Here is an 18,336-nt window from a genome sequence, read left to right on the forward strand (position 1 = left end):
CGCGAAGGAGGAGCAAGGAACATGACTTTGATACAATGTTGGAATTTTCCAAAATCTTTTCATAGCAGGAAAAAAAGTTGAAAAGAAAGAGAGACACAAGAAATCACACGTCTCAATAGGTAGAGATAGTGAGAGAATCTCATTAATAGTAAGGCGTCACACTTACTGAACAAGTACCTGGAATGGGCGTTCATGCAAATGGATACAAGTAATAAGAGAACCGGTGCAGATCCAATCGGTAAAAGAAGCAACGCACAAAGACATACACGCGTCCAAACACAAACGGCGGGTGGTTCGTGAAAAGAAAGATGGAACACGAAGGATTCCATCAGCCTTCTTACATGTAAGACACCATTCTACAGATGCGTATTGCGTAAGGTCAACCGTGGCGAGTGCATCCATCGTGGCCCCGCAATGGTAAAGTAACAGCGGTAAAGGAGAACTCTGCTTGTGGGATGTCAACTGGGTCACAGGATACATGAGTGAAGGCTGAAAAGGTGAGGGTTGTGAAGATGCTCGCGTGTCTACTCTTTTGACATAGCAATAGTGCGATCAACTATCCACTATGGACACCAAAAACAGTGCCCCTTCACAGTAAGCCAATGGGATTGTTCGTGCACGTATGACTAGTTTTTTCACTTATCCCGATAATATCTAAAATAGTGAAACGTGGTCTGGATCCATGCACTAAGACGGAATATATACATATATATGACAGTTCAATGCTGTCATGTGTTGGATGTAGATAGATGGCTAAATTTAAAAGTTTGTCACTAAGAAACAGTCATTTGATTGGCATTAGCTACAGTTTAATCAGACAAAATTTTGATACTTAAGCAAATAAATGGAATTTGATTACTAAAGCGCGTTGTTGGTCATTATTTAGAGCCTATAATGACTTCTGTGTGGATGTCTGTGCATCTAGAGCGGGAGAGGGAGAGGGGGAGAGAGAGGGAGCGAATTCATGTTCAAATAGAGCATCCTGCGGTTAGACCCGGCTTATATTTTGTAGATTATTTTTGCCTAGAATTGCTTTTGTAATTGATTTCATGAAAATGATGTATTACGTTGAGATGGGTTTCATGTCCATGAACACCTTAAGCAACAAAAAGGCTTTTGCTATATATATATATATATATATATATATATATATATGAAGTCAGCCAGTTGTCGGATATTGCCAGAGGACAAAATATGTAGAATCCATCGCTAAAAAAACATCATTCAACTGGAGCATTAGTAATGGTTTATGATACAGCAATAGTTGATAGTGTTTTTGACAATAGTTTATTGTGTATAACCACAAATTTTAAATATTTCACCATTCAGCAACATCTAGCAGCCAACAAATTTCAATATTCATATATATACATGTATAGGGAATTGAAATCAGCCGACTGTAGAACGTTGCCGAATGGTTAAAATTTTAAAATCCATCACTTTAGTTAGAGAATATTAATGGTTTGTGATGTTGTGGTGATTTATGATGTTTTGAGTGATGGTTTTATGGACTACAGATTCTAAATATTTTGCTATTCGGAAACATCCAGCAGCTAACCACTTTCAATTTTCCATATATGGAGCAAAATTACCGAATGTTATTGCCAATTTGTTGCACCTTAAAATAGTGGATCTTTTCGTTGCTTCTGATACTTTTTTGTCATCGTCAGGACCGTGTAATTTCTCTTCATCCGTGGATAATTCGTGCTGTTCTTTTGTTGGCTTCTGTAAAGTTATTCAGAGAATGTTTTCACGTGTTTGTTTATCAGACTTTTTCCATTTCTAGTCACCAAACTTAATCATCATCGACTGATAGACAATCAAGGGAGGAAACAAAGAGGGCTGGCAGCCGCTATGGTTTTTGAAAATTTTAAATTTAACATGTATTAAATTTTTAAAATTTCTTTAAACCCTTGTAAGAATTTTTAAAGAATATATTAACCCCTCTTAACAATTTGTTCATCAACTTTTTGACCCTCTCAAGATAAAAGTTCTGGCTCAGTCCTATAAACAATAGTCAGATTTTACTTTATACCACTCAGTGAAAGAAGAAGACCCCTTCCTCCCCACTGCCTCCTGAATCTAAAAGCTGCATATTGGGGGTATGGAGTGGAGTCAATGCACAATTAACTTGGTGCTGCACTCCACCACCGTATGGCTCAGGACCATACGGCTCACGGACCTCACACCCACCAAGTCTGTCAGCTACACCATGCCTGGTCAGTAAAAGTTGCTATTGATGAAGGATACAACGTGGATGGGGCGCTAGAGTCGCTAGCAACAACGTACGCGCGCACGGACGCTTACTGTGGGTTGGTGTGACAGACGTTGCACCTTCAGAATGTGATGCGTAGTACCGGACCTGGAATCTTCGTCTTGATTTGATGGGTATAGAAGAGTTTTGAAGGCCTATTAGGATCAATTAATTAATTTGTTGCTGTTTATTTCGTTGGTCATACTAAGAACATGAAAAATTGTGCGCTTTTCTGTCTTTTCAGCGGAGAAAGAAAAAGAGGGCATATCAAAGCCAATTATTCTTGAAAGGATCATTAGCTTATCCCTCCAAGGAGAAGGTAAATTTTTTATTTCGTGCACTTCTTGTCAATCAAATGTAGGGAATTTTCCATTATAGGGAAAACTTTTTAGTTCTCTAACTAGAAAGGGCCTCAGGTTTCTGATTTTTGCATACGTGCCATACTTCTGCTCGCGTCTGCTATAAGAAAACTATAATCTTGTTTTCTTTAATTCGTATTTATTTTTCTATTTTTTTTTTCTAATGGCAGTACTATAACGATAGACTTGCGTCAGATGGCGTGGTTAAGGTAAGTCATTTCTATGTTATGGTCAACTGTTATCCCTTAATTGAAAGCTCTTCGAAGCTATACGTATTCGCTTTCCACTTTTGTCGAGGAATGATCGTGACGGTGGTGGGGGATGCAAGAGTCCATTTATTCGTGGATGAGTCAATATTCAAATTGTTCAGATGAATAGCACTGAGAGAAGCAAGAATGAAACCACCTAATTACACAAAACTCAAGGAAATTAAATCTGCATAATGATATATCATGCCAACCAAAGGGATGTCCACCAAGTTTAGTACGAAGGCTAGGCCATTAATTACTTATATATTTTTATTATACTAAATGAAACTATGATCAATCTCTAAGTACTGCTTACTTCTCTCGTCTTTTTCATTTCCTGATATTGGTAACCTGCTAGGCTATTAGGCTGCTCTAAGTCCACTAGTATCCGCCATGGACCAGGTCCCGGAGGCACTGGAGTATAAGCTAGCACCGAGAAATATTAGTTACTACTGTCAACCATTCGGTCGATCAAGATTGCATGGTTACAAACAAACCGAGGAAGAAGAATTACCCGCTTCTCTTTACGGTAGTTACAGGCTGCCATCTGAAAATAGCCATCATTTATTATAATTTTTTTTTCAAATGTGAATTATGATCAAATGGCTTAAAGGCTTGTCCATATTTCAAGAACATATCTAATACTACATTCTGACTACCACTAATCGTGGCAACCCTGACTTTAGCCTTTCTCTTCACTGAATGTGAATAAGTCTGAAGAAAGAAGGATAAAAAAGAGATGGGGAGATTAGTCAGGTTTTCTGGAATGAAAGAAGTTACAATATATATATATATATATATATATATATATATATATATATATATATATATTCATCTACCTGAATAAGTTGTATGGTATTGACAATTTTAAATTGTTTTAATCTTGGTAATGGCTGTATGTATAGTAACATAAACTGAAATTATATGGCAATATGTGCACTTGAGAAAGGTAGAATAAAAGAGTAATGAAAAATGCAAGGTAAACAGACCAAGTCGACTAAAGTGGGAATCGAGTTAGTGGAGCAAGCATTAAAGCTTTACTAGAGCATTTTTCCCGTAGGTGACTAGGAAAGCACATGACTCTGCATAAAATTTGTTTTCCAGTAAAGTAGTTAGTCATAACCAAGCAACACATTTAAGAGCTGCCTTAATAAATATATCTGTCATGAGTGCTCGAACCAATGCTTCCCATCTTTTATGACCTGCCGACAATGGCTTCCGAAAGAACCCAAATCTCCTCAGGAAGTTCCTCGCACCAGTTTTGTAGTCAATCTAGCTAGGAATCTTGTCTAAGTGGAATGTCAAAAAGTCATTGTTGCCAATTTCATATTTCCAGTAAAAGTCTGTCTCCAACACGATTCATGGTTGGGAAATCGCCGAAACCCACTATCTTCTTTGTTCACGGTCTGTTCGTAATAACAAACACCAAAGTTTAAAGTCCTATGTAGCCCCAAACCTCCTTTTCTGGCAGCTTAGTTCTAGAAGCTAATGAAAGTATAGTTTCTATATTGAATAAATGTATATTTAACATGTGGACATGCTGCTTTTCACTTGCCTGCTGCATATTCCACTAATGCAAAGTGCGTGATCACGTATATTGCATGATAACATATTCGGTGTCATTCTAAAGTTCAAGCAATTTGATTATGTATTGACTGCAAGTAAGGTACCATTATCTTTTGAGTGTGAAAGTAGAGTTTGGATAAAGCTGTCTAGGAAAACTTACTCTAATTGCGGGGTGTTTACCGACTAGACGGACAGTCAGGTGGGTGTGGGTAGAATTTCTGGAAAAGAAAGTTACCTAAAATGATAATGCACGAGAGAGAGAGAAATATTTTAGTCCATTGGGAGGAAGAGCCTCCACCAGGCGCGTTTCTCTCGCTCTCTCTCTTGGGGTGGACTGGGGTGGGGCGGGGCGAGGGCGCCTACTTCCAACTTTGGACATCTGAGTAAATCTGAGTCCATTCATCGGTGCAATTAATGGACTGCCCAACATTCGTTGAACTATGCATTTCAGATTCACGATAAAAATTCAAATGTAGCCTTGAGTGCCTTTCAGGATCGACCGGGTCTGATTACTTGTAAATAAATATATGATTAGCTGATATCCCATGTTTGGCATAAGAAATTCTAATGGACACTATGCAAGTAAAATATGATGGTTTAGTAAATGAAGCTTTGAATTTGCATGAACTAAGAATGGTCCAATCGAAAGTGGTCCTATATAGGGTCCATTTCTAAAAGTGGGGCATATAAGAGAACTGCTCCTGAGAAATGATTGGGATCTGTGAAAGGGCTTCTATACTAATCCCCAAAAAGGCCTGGTGAGGAAAGCTTGGTACCACCATTGTTTTTTCAAATGAGCTAGCATGAATAACGGCTGCTTGGCTTGGCTCGACCTGTATAGGCTGGCTAATCTACAAGATACCTACATTAAGTGTGCACATTGCACGTTCAGACACGTAGTTTATGAATTATGCTTGCTGTATTCTAGCTTGTAAATATCTATGATAAGTGATAACATCTCGTATACAAGTAATATACTTAGGCTAAGGGCATGGCTCGTTCATGATATGTTTGTGAATCTTCTATGAGCATATATCTTCATCCTTTGGATTGGGCGTGAACAAAAAACTCTGCTTGTTTGGCTCGTTCATGATAATCTTGTACGCACATTTGTAATAGATGCATACTGACTTGACACCTATGATCATTCATGACCACATGGCTCATTTCCCTTGCCCCACAATATAGGCCTACGTTGGCTTACGCATAGGAGGACGATGCGTTCGATGATCTGCCCACTCGTGGAGGCTCGCGCCACGTTCCTCTGGGGCTTACACGGACCATCAGCTTGCCGGGCCCTACACAACTACGAGCACGCGCCCATGCAGATGCAAACATGTTCATTATCATAATCAAGCCGGGTTCCAAACTCAACTAAGCTGGATCCGCTATCCAATGATGCTCACATCACCGATCAAAACCAATCTGGTTCCCATCCCCATACTTATTCGCTATCCTATGTCAGCACTTAGTTATAGTCCGCACTCCGGGAGGCCCGCCACCGAGAAATATTGGATCCCCACCAGAGATCTCACAGACTTGCGCCAACCATCATCGTGGGTCCACTTCAGACTTTCACGCAAAACATGGAGCGGAATTCGGGTCTGATTTTACGGGAAGACCCAAACTTGAGACTGGATCTTTGTTGGATCTGAAACCCGAGACCCGGAGCTGGCTGAGGCAATGCGTATGCGGGACAGTTATTACCGTGCAGGTGAGTTTGTCCTTTTCTCAAGGCCGTCGTTCTTTAACGCGCCGGTGAGCTTACGAATCTGCACCGTTGACGGCACAAGGGACGGACGGGGTTGGCGACGCACTAAATGCATGAGGCGGTCGGCCACAGGAAGGGGACTCTTTCGATGCTGCGATCGCCGTTATAGCACAATGGCATCCCTCTCCTCTCCTCTCCGAGGACTACGATCCGCCGTCATGCGGAGTGCTGGCTTGGCGCACTGACGAAGCTTTCACGCGAAAGCAAAGCTGTGCAAATTGCAACACCTCTTCTCTCTCCTTCTCTCCATATGCTGCCAATTGCCGTTCTCTATAAATGAAAAAGCACACTCAACACCATACCCCTCGCTCGCTGTAACCATTGCTCTTTCTTTCTCTCTCTCTCTCTCTCTCTCTCTCGCTCCAACTGCGGATAGAGATGGTGAAGTTCTCGAAGGAGCTGGAGGCACAACTGATCCCCGAGTGGAAAGACGCGTTTGTAAACTACTGGGCACTCAAGAAGAACGTGAAGAAGATCAAACTGCTCCGGGAATCGGCGGTTGTCAACGCCGCACGCGGGGATGGGGGAGGAGTCTTCTCCCTCTTGAATCCCTTACGTCGCGTCGGGCTGCAGATCGCCGATAAATTGTTTCGGAAAGGCGAGATGGATGGAGACATCATTCAGGTATCTCTCTCTCTCTCTCTCTCTCTCTAGAGATAGATAATGGACGAAGGCGGTTATGTTTGAGAATGGCTTTGTTGCCTCTCCTTTTGGGGCTCTGGAAATTGCTACGTGGAGTGGTGTGAGCATTCGCTCCATCGCTTGCTAGAGATGTGGACGCTTTTTCCTTTTCGGTTTCTGTTTTTCCGTTGAATTGGCGGTGGAGGGGTGACGGAAGGGAATACGGTCGCCGGAGCTTTCCGTTGCGGTGGTGCCTCAATCCTCCAGTGCATGTTCCCTCTTTTTGGTTTCTCATTTTCCTTCACCTCTTCCATTGCTCTCTCTCTTTTCTCTGTCACGTAACGTTAGGCTACGAAATGCTCTCTCCCTTTCTACCATATGAACAGATTGCATACCATATTGGACAAATACTGAAAAATGAGATTTTGTTCTAAAAAGGAAATGAGTCTTCAGAGTCTCAGACGTACTCGTCGTACAAAAGACGTGCGCCAATCCCTGTCTCTCTTTCTCTCTCTGTGTGCAAAGATGGCAGACGAGAAGAAAAAGGGACGGGCAGACATTGAACCTAAAAGGAGATTGATTCTTCGGTGGTATCGTTGTCGTGTGCCAAGCTCAATGATTCCGTCAGGCTTCTTATTACACCTTTATCGACCGCCTCTTCGTGACGCCAATAGATATCCTTCAAGGTCCATCGACCTTAGAGCTGAATATTCTAAGTCCCAGATTTTATTGGTTCACAGGTAAGAGGAGGGGATGAGGAGAATTGGTACGAGACGGATCTGGAGACCTTGTTCACGGAGGACGACGAAGTGAAGGAATTCTTCGTACGCTTGGACGAGCAACTGAACAAGGTCAACCAATTCTACAGAACCAAGGAGGCTGAGTTCCTGGAGAGAGGGGAGATCCTCAACAAGCAGCTCCACATCCTCCTCGATCTCAAGCGCGTTCTCCATGAACGCCACCGGAAGATGTACTCATCCAAGAGCGGCTGCGGGACGTCGCCGCCGGGTTCCATGTCGCCGTCCCTTCGAGGCTCCGAATTTACCGGTAACCCGCTGACTTCTTGCTCCTGTCGTTGTAGTTGCAGGTGCTGTCTTTCTTTAGGCTCCATTTCTCTCTGTTTCAAAGTTGATGTATCAAACACGCTGTACTTGCATGAAAAAGACAGCTGGTGGCGATTGCACATAAGACTCTATCTTGAAAGTTGAAACATCATTAACTGACTTAGTACTTTTTTTTTCCCTGGTAATTGATTAAAAAAGGTCCGAGTTAAAACGGTAAACAACTCAAGAGAAGAAATAAAAAGAAATGCATGTTTATATTTTATTTTTTCTAATTTTCTTTTCAATAAGCATGATTAGATTATTTGCTCTCCACTCTTGAGTGCAGAACTTGTCAACAATAACTTTAATTTCTTTCTGAGGAAACCGGTATATTCAATTTGCGACCGTATTAAACGAGTTTTAGTAAAAAGTGGGATAGCGTAGGGCCGCCTTTGGGCTATATGTTAGACGAGTATATGTTGGAGACGGTATATTCTGTCAATTCTGAACGGGATATCTGATCATGCATCTGCCCGAACTATACATGTGTATGTAATTGGAAATGCCAGAACTTTAGATGGTAACGTCACGATTCTTGAAAACTCGTGAACTGATTGACAAGTTTTAGTAGTTGAACCCATTTCTCGATCCGGTTCTTCGAGTAGTCCATTTAGCAGTTTCGAATCACTCAATCTCTTTACCATAGTTGCCATTCACTTTTTCAAAAAGCAATTTTACACAAAATAATTTAAGATATTAATTATATAATTTAAGCTACTTATATAATTCAAAACGTGTCAACTAAAAATAACAATATAATGATTATGTATGTAACGACTCGACCCACTTTCAGGCGCTCAGCCTCATGACCTAATAGATTCTAATGAGTTCTCTAGCAGTCAACGTTAAAAAGATTAAGAATCAAGACAACCAACTATTTAACAACCTTTTTTATAAACCTTTGAAGATCCATCGTAATTTTCAATACAACACTAAAATTTTGAGGTGTTACAATATAAATCGATTTATTAACCATATAGTAAAGTTGATTAATTTGCATAAGTTAACTAAATAGAAAAAAAAATTGGACATATAAAATTGCTTTTTTAATTTAACATATAAATTGTTATTGGCCTTTTCAAAAATAACAGATGTGATTGTTGAACCTTTTTTGAATGATTTATTACTTCACACATTTATATATTTTTACTCGCTCTAAATATCCATATAAATAAACAAGTCCTCCTTTGATGTGGTATTTAAAACTAGTAAAGCTCTTCTTAGGTTTTGGATGTTCAGCTACTCTTTTTTTTTTTTTTAAACTGTTTAATTATGCTGAACTTCTTTTGGCAAAACTTTAGAAATAAAATTTTTAAGGTAGTGCTTGGACGTTTGGCTTCCAAAACCAGGTGACGTGGACTGAATGAATTGCTCCTGTCGGGGTGTTACTTGGGTTGTGTCAATCGAGTTCACAAATCAATTTTCAAAAAACCATTTTTTCAAACATTTTTTTTTTTGGGTGTCATCGAACATGTCTAAAGCAAATCACTGCCAAGATTCTGAGTAAGACCACCATGTAAGATGTTTGGATTTTTTTTTTTACTTTCAATTTTGTATTGCAATTTGTACTTTGCATTATTAGTTGTAATTGTTTATCTTCTAATTACTCCAAAAAATACCTTTGGATTTTTAGTTTGTTTAAGAGAATAAGGATATGAATAAATAATTCATGGTTAGGGGTAAAACTTTAGGGAATCGGTAGAATCACGAAAAACGATCAATCACGAAACCTTTGACATGGAGAAAAAAATGCAAACCATGTTTACTTGTTCGTTTTATTAAGCTTTAAAAGATGTTTATTGTGTGCTCACAGGTTTAATTGAAGATCACAATCAATCGCTACTAACTTTCGGTAAAAGTACTCAAAATCGGAAGCCAAATTTTGTATTAAATATAACAGAAACTTCATCAAGCAAAAGACGTACCCTTGGCCAACTAAACCTTTTAAATTATTTTTGTATCTTTTTTTTTTTTTTTTAACAAGCAACCCGATCGAACTCCACATAATGGCACTGAGACTTTTATTGAATAGAAACTTTTTTTAACATTCTTAGACCGTATACACGAGAAGAGAAATTCCGACGTTGGTGCTCACCTCTGAGGTCCTGCCCCAACCTCAAAACATAGGCTTGACACATTTTTTTATAACGTTCCCCCGCATCTAAATGGTTTGGATTCGGGTCAGATCCAATTGTTCCTTAAGTAGACTAATTGGATATGTTTAATTGGATCAGGATTCAGATTCAGACTTCGGTATGAATATTTTTATTTGACTTCGAATCTAATTAGCATTAGATCCGGCATTTGTATGAAACTGGGTTGAATTTTTACTGAATTCCCAATCAACTTTCGGATTCAAGTTCATATTCCATGATGAAACAGTACATAAGATCTGAATCCGATTGATAATTAGATCCAAATTTCGTTGAAAGTCAAATTAAATGGGTTTGAGATGAGATCAACAGCGAAATTAAAATATGTCGATTCCTTTGCATACCTTTCACCACGGAATTCATGAGAGACGGAGGCGCACGAAAACGAAACGAAGGGGTCTCCCACCTTCCCCTTCGTTTTGCGTGAGCCCGCTCTTCCCTCTTTCCCTCTCAGTGGAGCGGGCACTTTCTTTCTCTCCATTAATGACCAAAACGACAAAAATGAGAAGGAAGGTAGGTAAAAGGAGAAGAAAGGGAAAGAAGTTCGCCATCTCAATGAGGAATGGAATTGACAGTTCTGCTTTTGATCTGCAGAGAGCGCGACGGAGGCAGACGACACGGGCGGGGAGTCGCCGATGGTGGCGGTGGAGAGGGTGATGGGCCCGGTGGGAAGGGGGAAGGTCAAGCCCGGCAGCAAGGGAGGGAAGGCCAACAAGGCGGTGGGGCCCGGGGGCATGCGGATCGACATACCGGCGACCACGCCCACCAGGGCCCTCTCCGCCCTCACCCAGTCGCTGTGGGAGGACGTGGTCACCACGCCCAAGAAGGACGGCTCCGGCGAGGCACTCAACCGGAAAAAGGTCCAGTGCGCAGAGAAGATGATCCGCGGCGCCTACGTCGAGCTCTACAGGGGCCTCGGCCTCCTCAAGACCTACAGGTGGGCCTGTGTTGTGTTAATTAAAGACTTGTTCTGTTCAATGTTTCAAGAATTAGTGTTCGCTTTCCTGTTGTTTCTTTTAAGAAAAGCCAGCATTAATCTGTGTATGGTCGCCTTTGTGAAAATATGTAGAAATACTGAGATGAAAATCCTTTAAAACTCAGTAGGAAAGTCACTGTAAGGTTCTGTCGTCCAGTGGGCTTAGTAGCTCCTGGGACTGATCATGGGCCGATGGTCAGCAAGAGTACTGAATCTGGACTCTTGTTGGTTGCCCGGCTTCAGTGGTGACATTACGTCTGATAAAATCTCCCATCTCCTAGTTAGGACATTAGAGATTACGTTGGTTCTTCGCTTTCCCTTTATTATTTTATGTTAGTGTCGTTAATTTGTTTTGGAGGTTAGATTGTGACGTTTTTTTTTTTGTTTTTATTTAAAATTGGCAGCTCTCTAAATCTTGTGGCGTTCACGAAGATACTCAAGAAATTTGATAAGGTGCTCTCTCTCTCTCTCCCGCTCCCTCCTTTTGTTCTGGTATCGCTTCTAGAACGATCAGCAATATATATATATAAAGCCTGCCTTTCTGTCCTCTCCGATGAGTAAGGGCAATAAACGTAGCAGAGACAAAGTTGCACTGAACGCAAAGAGATAAATAGAAAAAAAATTGCATCTATATTGTTTGAGACAATTTAAACAATGAACGTAGCTCTTCCATACTTGGCTTCAACTGCACCAAGAAAAAACGAAAGAAAACAAAAGGAGAGGCCAGATTGCGTGTGCAGCATAGGGAACTTTCTTTTCAAACTTTAGCATCTATTTTAAGACATTCTGTCTGCTCATAATACAGTATTAAATTCAAAAGTTTTACTGTTAATTTCTTGGTTCCTAGTTGGCTTTGCCATCCATCTTTATTATAATCTTTTATTTTTCTCTGAGTGACGAATGATCTCAGAGTCCATCATTAAAGATATGCAAACTAGATAGTTTCATAATTTCGTTAAATATCTTGGTCATCTAACTAGCGTGTCTCTGTTCTAAACACCCAGGTTTCGAGTCGGCAAGCTTCTGCAACGTATTTGAAAGCAGTGAAAAGATCGCATTTTTTGAGTTCAGACAAGGTATTCTCTCCCTTACTTTTTTTTCTTGGAAGTTACTGATATAATGCAATAGCATGTCAATTTCACGAGATCCAGACAATATCGTCGAGCTGACTTTCCTCACATGAATCATACACCTGAGTCATGGACATTTCTCTATAACATAGTGGGGTTCTGCACATAGTGCTGTAGGTGTAAGCACATACCCATTATAAAGGCAAAGAAAGATGGAAGGGGAACGTACCCGTGCATGGCTAGTGCTGGTATCTTTTAAACAAGCTAAAAGGAAAGCCAGTGTATCTTAGTGGGTGCACAAAGGTCAGTTATCTTGGTGGGTACACGCAAGTAACTTAGTAGTGTCCCTTAAAGATATTGGGAATCCTGGTCAGCATGTATATAATTCTAAGGCAAGGGAGCTGCCGCACTGTCGCAGTTTCCTCTCTTTGGCAACCGACATTTATCTAAAATGTGGCACTGTCAGTACTATTTCAATGAAATATTAACAAATTATTTTTTTTATTTAAAAGTAAAAAAGCGTGATCCATTATAAAATGAAAGTATCTGATTGATGAGTTATGCTGCTGGTGTAACAGCATAACCACACACACATGCACGTGCATTGCATGTCACCGGCCTTTACTAGTTGGAGGTGCCGTTCTAAAAATGAAGAACTGATCCCTTGGCACCATGTGTGTGGTTTAAGCTATGTTACTAAGAACTGGGATCGAGTTTTTGTGCATGCGACAAATATGTAAAGTAAAAAAGGCAGTGACATTTTAGAGAGAGAGAGAGAGAGAGAGAGAAAAGTTTTGTTGGATGGTGATAGTAGTTAAAAATGATGTGAAATGCTGTTGTTGGGCAGATTGTTAAGTTGGCGGACGAGGTGGAATCCATATTCACCAGGCACTTTGCTAGCAATGATCGGAAAAGAGCAATGAAGTTCTTGAGGCCCCAAAGCCAAAAGGACTCCCACATGATCACCTTTTTAGTAGGTATGCAAGTTTGATCCACTCCACGCGCGTGACCCGATTGCACGGACGCATCATTTCTTCCTGGCCACCTGTATCTATGAAATTGCCTTCAACACTACCTACTAAGTGCCAGCACGTTTGACAACCATTGCACAAAAAGTTTGTGATATTGCGCCCGTGCATACCACATGGCGGTGAACCAACACATAGTTTACTTCATTGGCTTTTCTGTGACAGCCGACCGCTGGTGAAAGAAAGAACAAACATATATTTTTTTAAAGTTTTGTATATTTAGTTTTTAAATATTTTTACAATTCTCATTTTATCCTGTTCTTTCAAAAGTCATATTTTTTCACTTTAACGAGAGCATTTTGATCATAACACTCTTGAGCATACTACAAGTACCATTGGTATTTGGGCATATTCACATAATTTTGTAGTATTATATGAACAAATTCATAAAACGGTTTGTTATGATTGACAGACACACTGGTAAACCAGACTCTTAAGAATCAAGAATGACCTTGGCGTTTGAATTTTTCTATACTGAGGTTGAGAAAAAAGAAATATACTGAATTACTAAAATGTTTTTTTTCTTATTTTTTTTTTCAAAAATTTATGTGAACCAAATCGATGGTCAAGATCATCTAGCAATTAATTGTTCAACACCTACTGACACAGACACACACTGGCGGATACAAGTTAGGTTTAATTGAATAGGTGCATTCCATTTCCGATTTTTAGATATAAATAGAAAATGGGGATAACTTTGAAACCTAAACTATAAAGAGAAATTATATGAGTGTTTTTTAATGTAAGACTAACTATAGGATACACCATTTATGTTGGAAAACTTCTGGCGATGGGAATGAGGCCCTAAAATGGATAAAACTATTTGGCTTTTAAGTTTTGACACATGATTGTTTTTCTCGGTTGACTAAAAACCTTTTACGCCCTCTTTGGTTGAAGGGAAAGGGAGGGATTGAACAATAAATCTTTTGTTTGGTTGATTAATTAAAAAGGAGAAAAAAAGAAAGAAAATTAAAAAGTTTGTTTAGTTGAGAAGGGAGAAAAAAAGAAAGAGATGAAAAAAAAAGGAAAGTGTAATGTAAATCTAAGCCCTCCAAAATTAGACTTATTGAAAAAGAAATGAAACCTGTCTCTTTCTACCATTTATACCCCTCTTAATTTTTTAAACATTTTAAATGATATGAATATTATTTTAAAGTATTATAAATTATATTCTTTTCTTTCATTTCTATCTAATATAAATTATATCCTTTCTTTTCATTTCTATCTAAACACGGTACTTCTTTTTCATTTTCATTTCAATCATTTTCCGTTATTTTTCCTCCATTTCCTTTTGTGCTTCAGTCCCTAAAATTATTGCAGCTTTTTCTGCATAAATTTGGGTGCTTGGAAACATCTTTAGCGTGATCGACTGGCCTTCCTTTCTCGCTCTCACCCTCATTTTTTGGTTGAAAGCACTTGGAAGCATCACAGGCCGCTTTAGCCTTTAGATCAGAGCAGAAAAGAGACTACGAATATCCACGAATCATCAACGGTTTCCGTCGTTCATTTATTCAGCCTTTATTTTAGTTTTTGAACATTACTTTTTCATTGTGCAGGTCTGTTCACGGGCTGCTTCTTGACCCTCTTCACCGTCTATGCTTTCCTGGCCCACCTCTCCGGCATGTACTCCTCCTCCACCCAATCTGATTACATGGAAACCGTCTACCCCGTCTTCAGGTAGCGCACCCACCTGCCCTACCCATGCATATATATATATATATATAGTCAATTTTGAAACTTTTTCTACCTGGTTTTGAAGGGACACAAATTGAAAACTTTCATCGTTACTTAAATATCCATGAGACATGAATTAATTAAGTTGCCATCATGAAATTAAGCTTTCCCAGTACTGCCTGAAATCGAATCAGAGTAGCTTCAATGGAATGATTTATGTGGCAGCATGTTCGCGCTGATCAGCCTGCATGTATTCCTGTATGGATGCAACGTCTGCGCATGGAGAAGCACCAGGATCAACTACACCTTCATCTTCGAGTTCTCCCCCACCACCGCCCTCAAGTACAGGGACGTCTTCCTCATCTGCACCTCCATCATGACGCTGGTCATCGGCGGAATGGTGGCTCACCTCATCCTCCGCACAAATGGCTTCTCCCCACAGTATGTCGATGCCATCCCTGGTGTCCTCCTCCTGGTAAGTCCATCGGCGGAATGCTTCGCTCTTTAACATATTAAGAAATTTTAGGAATGTGAAGCTTTGCATTTGAGATTTTGATGAAAAATGTTTCCAAACACTCTGTTTTGTGCGCCCATTGCATTGGCGGTCCTTCAGTTTCACCTAATAGTGGAAGACATAATCTATACACAATCTTCTTGTTTGTTTTAATTGGCGGTGTTTACTGCTTAACTGGACATGAATTCATAGCCTAGCTTCTTTCTCATTTCTCAACTTATGGATGGCATTTGGTGCTCAGATCTTCACCGGCTTGCTTATCTGCCCTCTCAACATCTTTTACCGCTCCACCCGCTACTACTTCCTCCGTGTCATGCGCAACATCATATGCTCACCATTCTACAAGGCAAGTTCTCTCTCTTTCACTCTATAATCCATATATATAGCTCGAGTTATAAATTCAATCCATTCTTGATTACTAGACTTGAAAACCGATGTGGTGGTCAGACACTAATTCAGTATGAATTGCTTGCAGGTGGTAATGGTGGATTTCTTTATGGCGGATCAGCTAACTAGTCAGGTATTACTTGCTCTACCTTTTTCAAGTCTTAGCGACAGTTGTCAACAGTTTAACGTCGATAGCCAAGAATTTGTGACTGCTGAAAAAACTCATGTTCCTCGTATATTCTTTAATTGGAAAAGAATTGTACAATTGAGTCAAAGAAAATTTAAAGCTTTAAAATTAAAATTTATATGTTGAGACTTACATGATCTTTTAAAAAGCTAAAGGACAACGTCTCTTGTATGTTGCAGGTGCCACTGCTAAGGCACATGGAGTTCACAGCCTGCTATTTCCTTGTGGGCGGCTTCAAAACTCATCATTCACAGACATGCACCAACAGCAAGCTCTACAAGGAGCTGGCTTATGTCATTTCTTTCATGCCTTACTACTGGCGTGCCATGCAGGTGCGATATGGAAATCCCCTACAGAAAAAAAAAAAAAACATACAAAAATGCATAGACTTTTCTCTGTAGTACATATTTTTCTGAAATTTATGGATGCTGGTCAGTGTGCAAGAAGATGGTTCGACGAAGGAGACCTGACCCACATAGCAAACCTGGGCAAGTATGTCTCAGCCATGCTAGCGGCTGGAGCCAGACTGACATTTGCAATGCAGCCTACCCCTTTGTGGTTGGCCCTTGTTGTCATCACCTCCACAGTGGCAACCATCTACCAGCTCTACTGGGACTTTGTGAAGGACTGGGGGCTACTCAACCCAAGGTCCAAGAATCCATGGCTGAGGGATGATCTCATTCTCAAGCGCAAGAGTGCTTACTATGCTGCAATTGTAAGTAGCATCTTCTGCCATTATTTCTTCAGATCTCATGTGCGTCACCGACACAGGTGTCTTAGACATCTGGAAAAGCAATTAATCGTCCTGCCTGGCTTTCCCAAAAATCCCAGTTTGATTTCTAGGTTGTGCTCTTGTTTGCATCAATTTGATATCTATGATGAACTTTCTCTTATTTGTCTCTGTCACCGTGCCGATTAAGCACGACCCAAGTTCACGAACCCTAAAATTCATCCAAGTTCATTAACTTGAATGTTCCACAGTTCCACTACTAGAGCAAAATATAACCAAGTTCACAAAGAACAAAATTTTTGGTTTAGCCCACTTTGCTGGTTTTGGTTAGAAAGAAGGAAAATGATAAAAATGCGTGTCGGCATGTATGTCAGGGTATAAACTTCGTGCTTAGGCTTGCTTGGGTGGAAGCAGTCATGCACATTAACGCCGGCAAGGTTGACCACAGAGTGGTGGATTTTTTATTAGCTTCACTTGAGGTGATCCGCCGCGGACACTGGAATTACTATAGGTAAAATTTTCATGCATATTTGTGCTGTGTTTCGCGATCTATTTTCTTGAGGTTAAGTGATTAGCACTGACCATTTTCTCAGCAGGTTAGAGAATGAGCACTTGAATAATGTGGGCAAGTTCAGGGCAGTGAAGACAGTGCCGCTGCCATTCCGCGAGATGGAAGAAGATGATTAAGACTGCTGCAAGAAGATTATTAGACCTGCTGATGCTTGATTGATGATTATGGGCTTGTGATTCAATTAGTGGGGCAGGACAAAGCCGAGCCAAAAGATCCCAACTCAATCATGCGGTCGATTCATGTTCATTGGATCCATCGTTCTTGTAGGGCCTTGCTGAACAATGGTCCCTTCTGAAAGGGACCATGGGCTTGTATTCATGACGCTAAGGATCAAATAGGTTGGTTTTGTAGATAATGGCATTTGGAATTTGAGCATGATTGGTTCCCGGGATTTCCCAAAAGATTGAACTATCATCCATGCCTTCTAATGGTTGGAAGCAGAGCAGTCCAAATTCCACACTAGTAGTACTCAGCAAATGGGGGGAAAAAAGAAAAGAAAAAAACAATGAGTGCTTATCTGAAAGGGGAAAACCCCTTGTCGAAATGGCTTGAGCTGCAAATCAATTGAAAAGGCTAGTTTACTCTGTTTGCAGAAACAGAGAACCACAAATTTTGGTTTGACCCATCCAAAAGCTAAATCATTTTCCTGGGCATTGAAGAGTAAACAGCTCTCTTTGCTACTGTCATTGAAAGAGGACGTCAGAGAGGAAAAAAACAAAATGCCAAAGGTGGGGTAACTGGTTGCTTTGTTTTAATTTTGATCTCGAAAGGTAGGTGGAGTACCGCTTTGCCAGCATCAGAATAGGCATGTAAATAAAATTAAGTACGTTTCCATGTAAGTTCCTCAGAATTGCTCTTTTGATGGTTGTTTACGTTTCCCAGAATTGCTCCTCTTGATGGTTGTTTAACTCAGCTAGAAAAACTAAAACCGTTTTACGATCAAAATAGTGAAGTTTGATAGAAGAGATGAGGGCGAATGAAACGAGGCCTAAGAGTTGGGGGCAAGCATTAACCTTAGAGTAAAGCACTTCTCTGCCAGAAAGCACGATCAACAAGCAGCTTACATCGTTCAAGTGAATACTAATATTATATCCACAATGACAATCAACCAATGATCTTCAACA

General features: G+C 40.2%; 1 protein-coding gene across 1 annotated transcript; it reads left to right on the forward strand.

Moving 5' to 3' along the window:
* The first annotated feature begins 6,204 nt into the window (after positions 1 to 6,204).
* Positions 6,205 to 18,070, forward strand: LOC116252815 (phosphate transporter PHO1-like). Its single transcript, XM_031627370.2, has 14 exons — positions 6,205 to 6,822; positions 7,560 to 7,866; positions 10,670 to 11,012; positions 11,456 to 11,504; positions 12,056 to 12,127; positions 12,969 to 13,098; positions 14,706 to 14,826; positions 15,049 to 15,298; positions 15,579 to 15,683; positions 15,813 to 15,857; positions 16,091 to 16,243; positions 16,348 to 16,626; positions 17,016 to 17,152; positions 17,238 to 18,070. The coding sequence occupies exons 1-14, from the start codon at positions 6,577 to 6,579 to the stop codon at positions 17,326 to 17,328; spliced, it is 2,328 nt and encodes a 775-aa protein (XP_031483230.1). The 5' UTR covers positions 6,205 to 6,576; the 3' UTR covers positions 17,329 to 18,070.
* Positions 18,071 to 18,336: the final 266 nt, after the last annotated feature.

The sequence above is a fragment of the Nymphaea colorata genome, chromosome 4 (assembly GCF_008831285.2).
Source record: "Nymphaea colorata isolate Beijing-Zhang1983 chromosome 4, ASM883128v2, whole genome shotgun sequence".
Classification (NCBI taxonomy): Eukaryota; Viridiplantae; Streptophyta; class Magnoliopsida; order Nymphaeales; family Nymphaeaceae; genus Nymphaea; species Nymphaea colorata.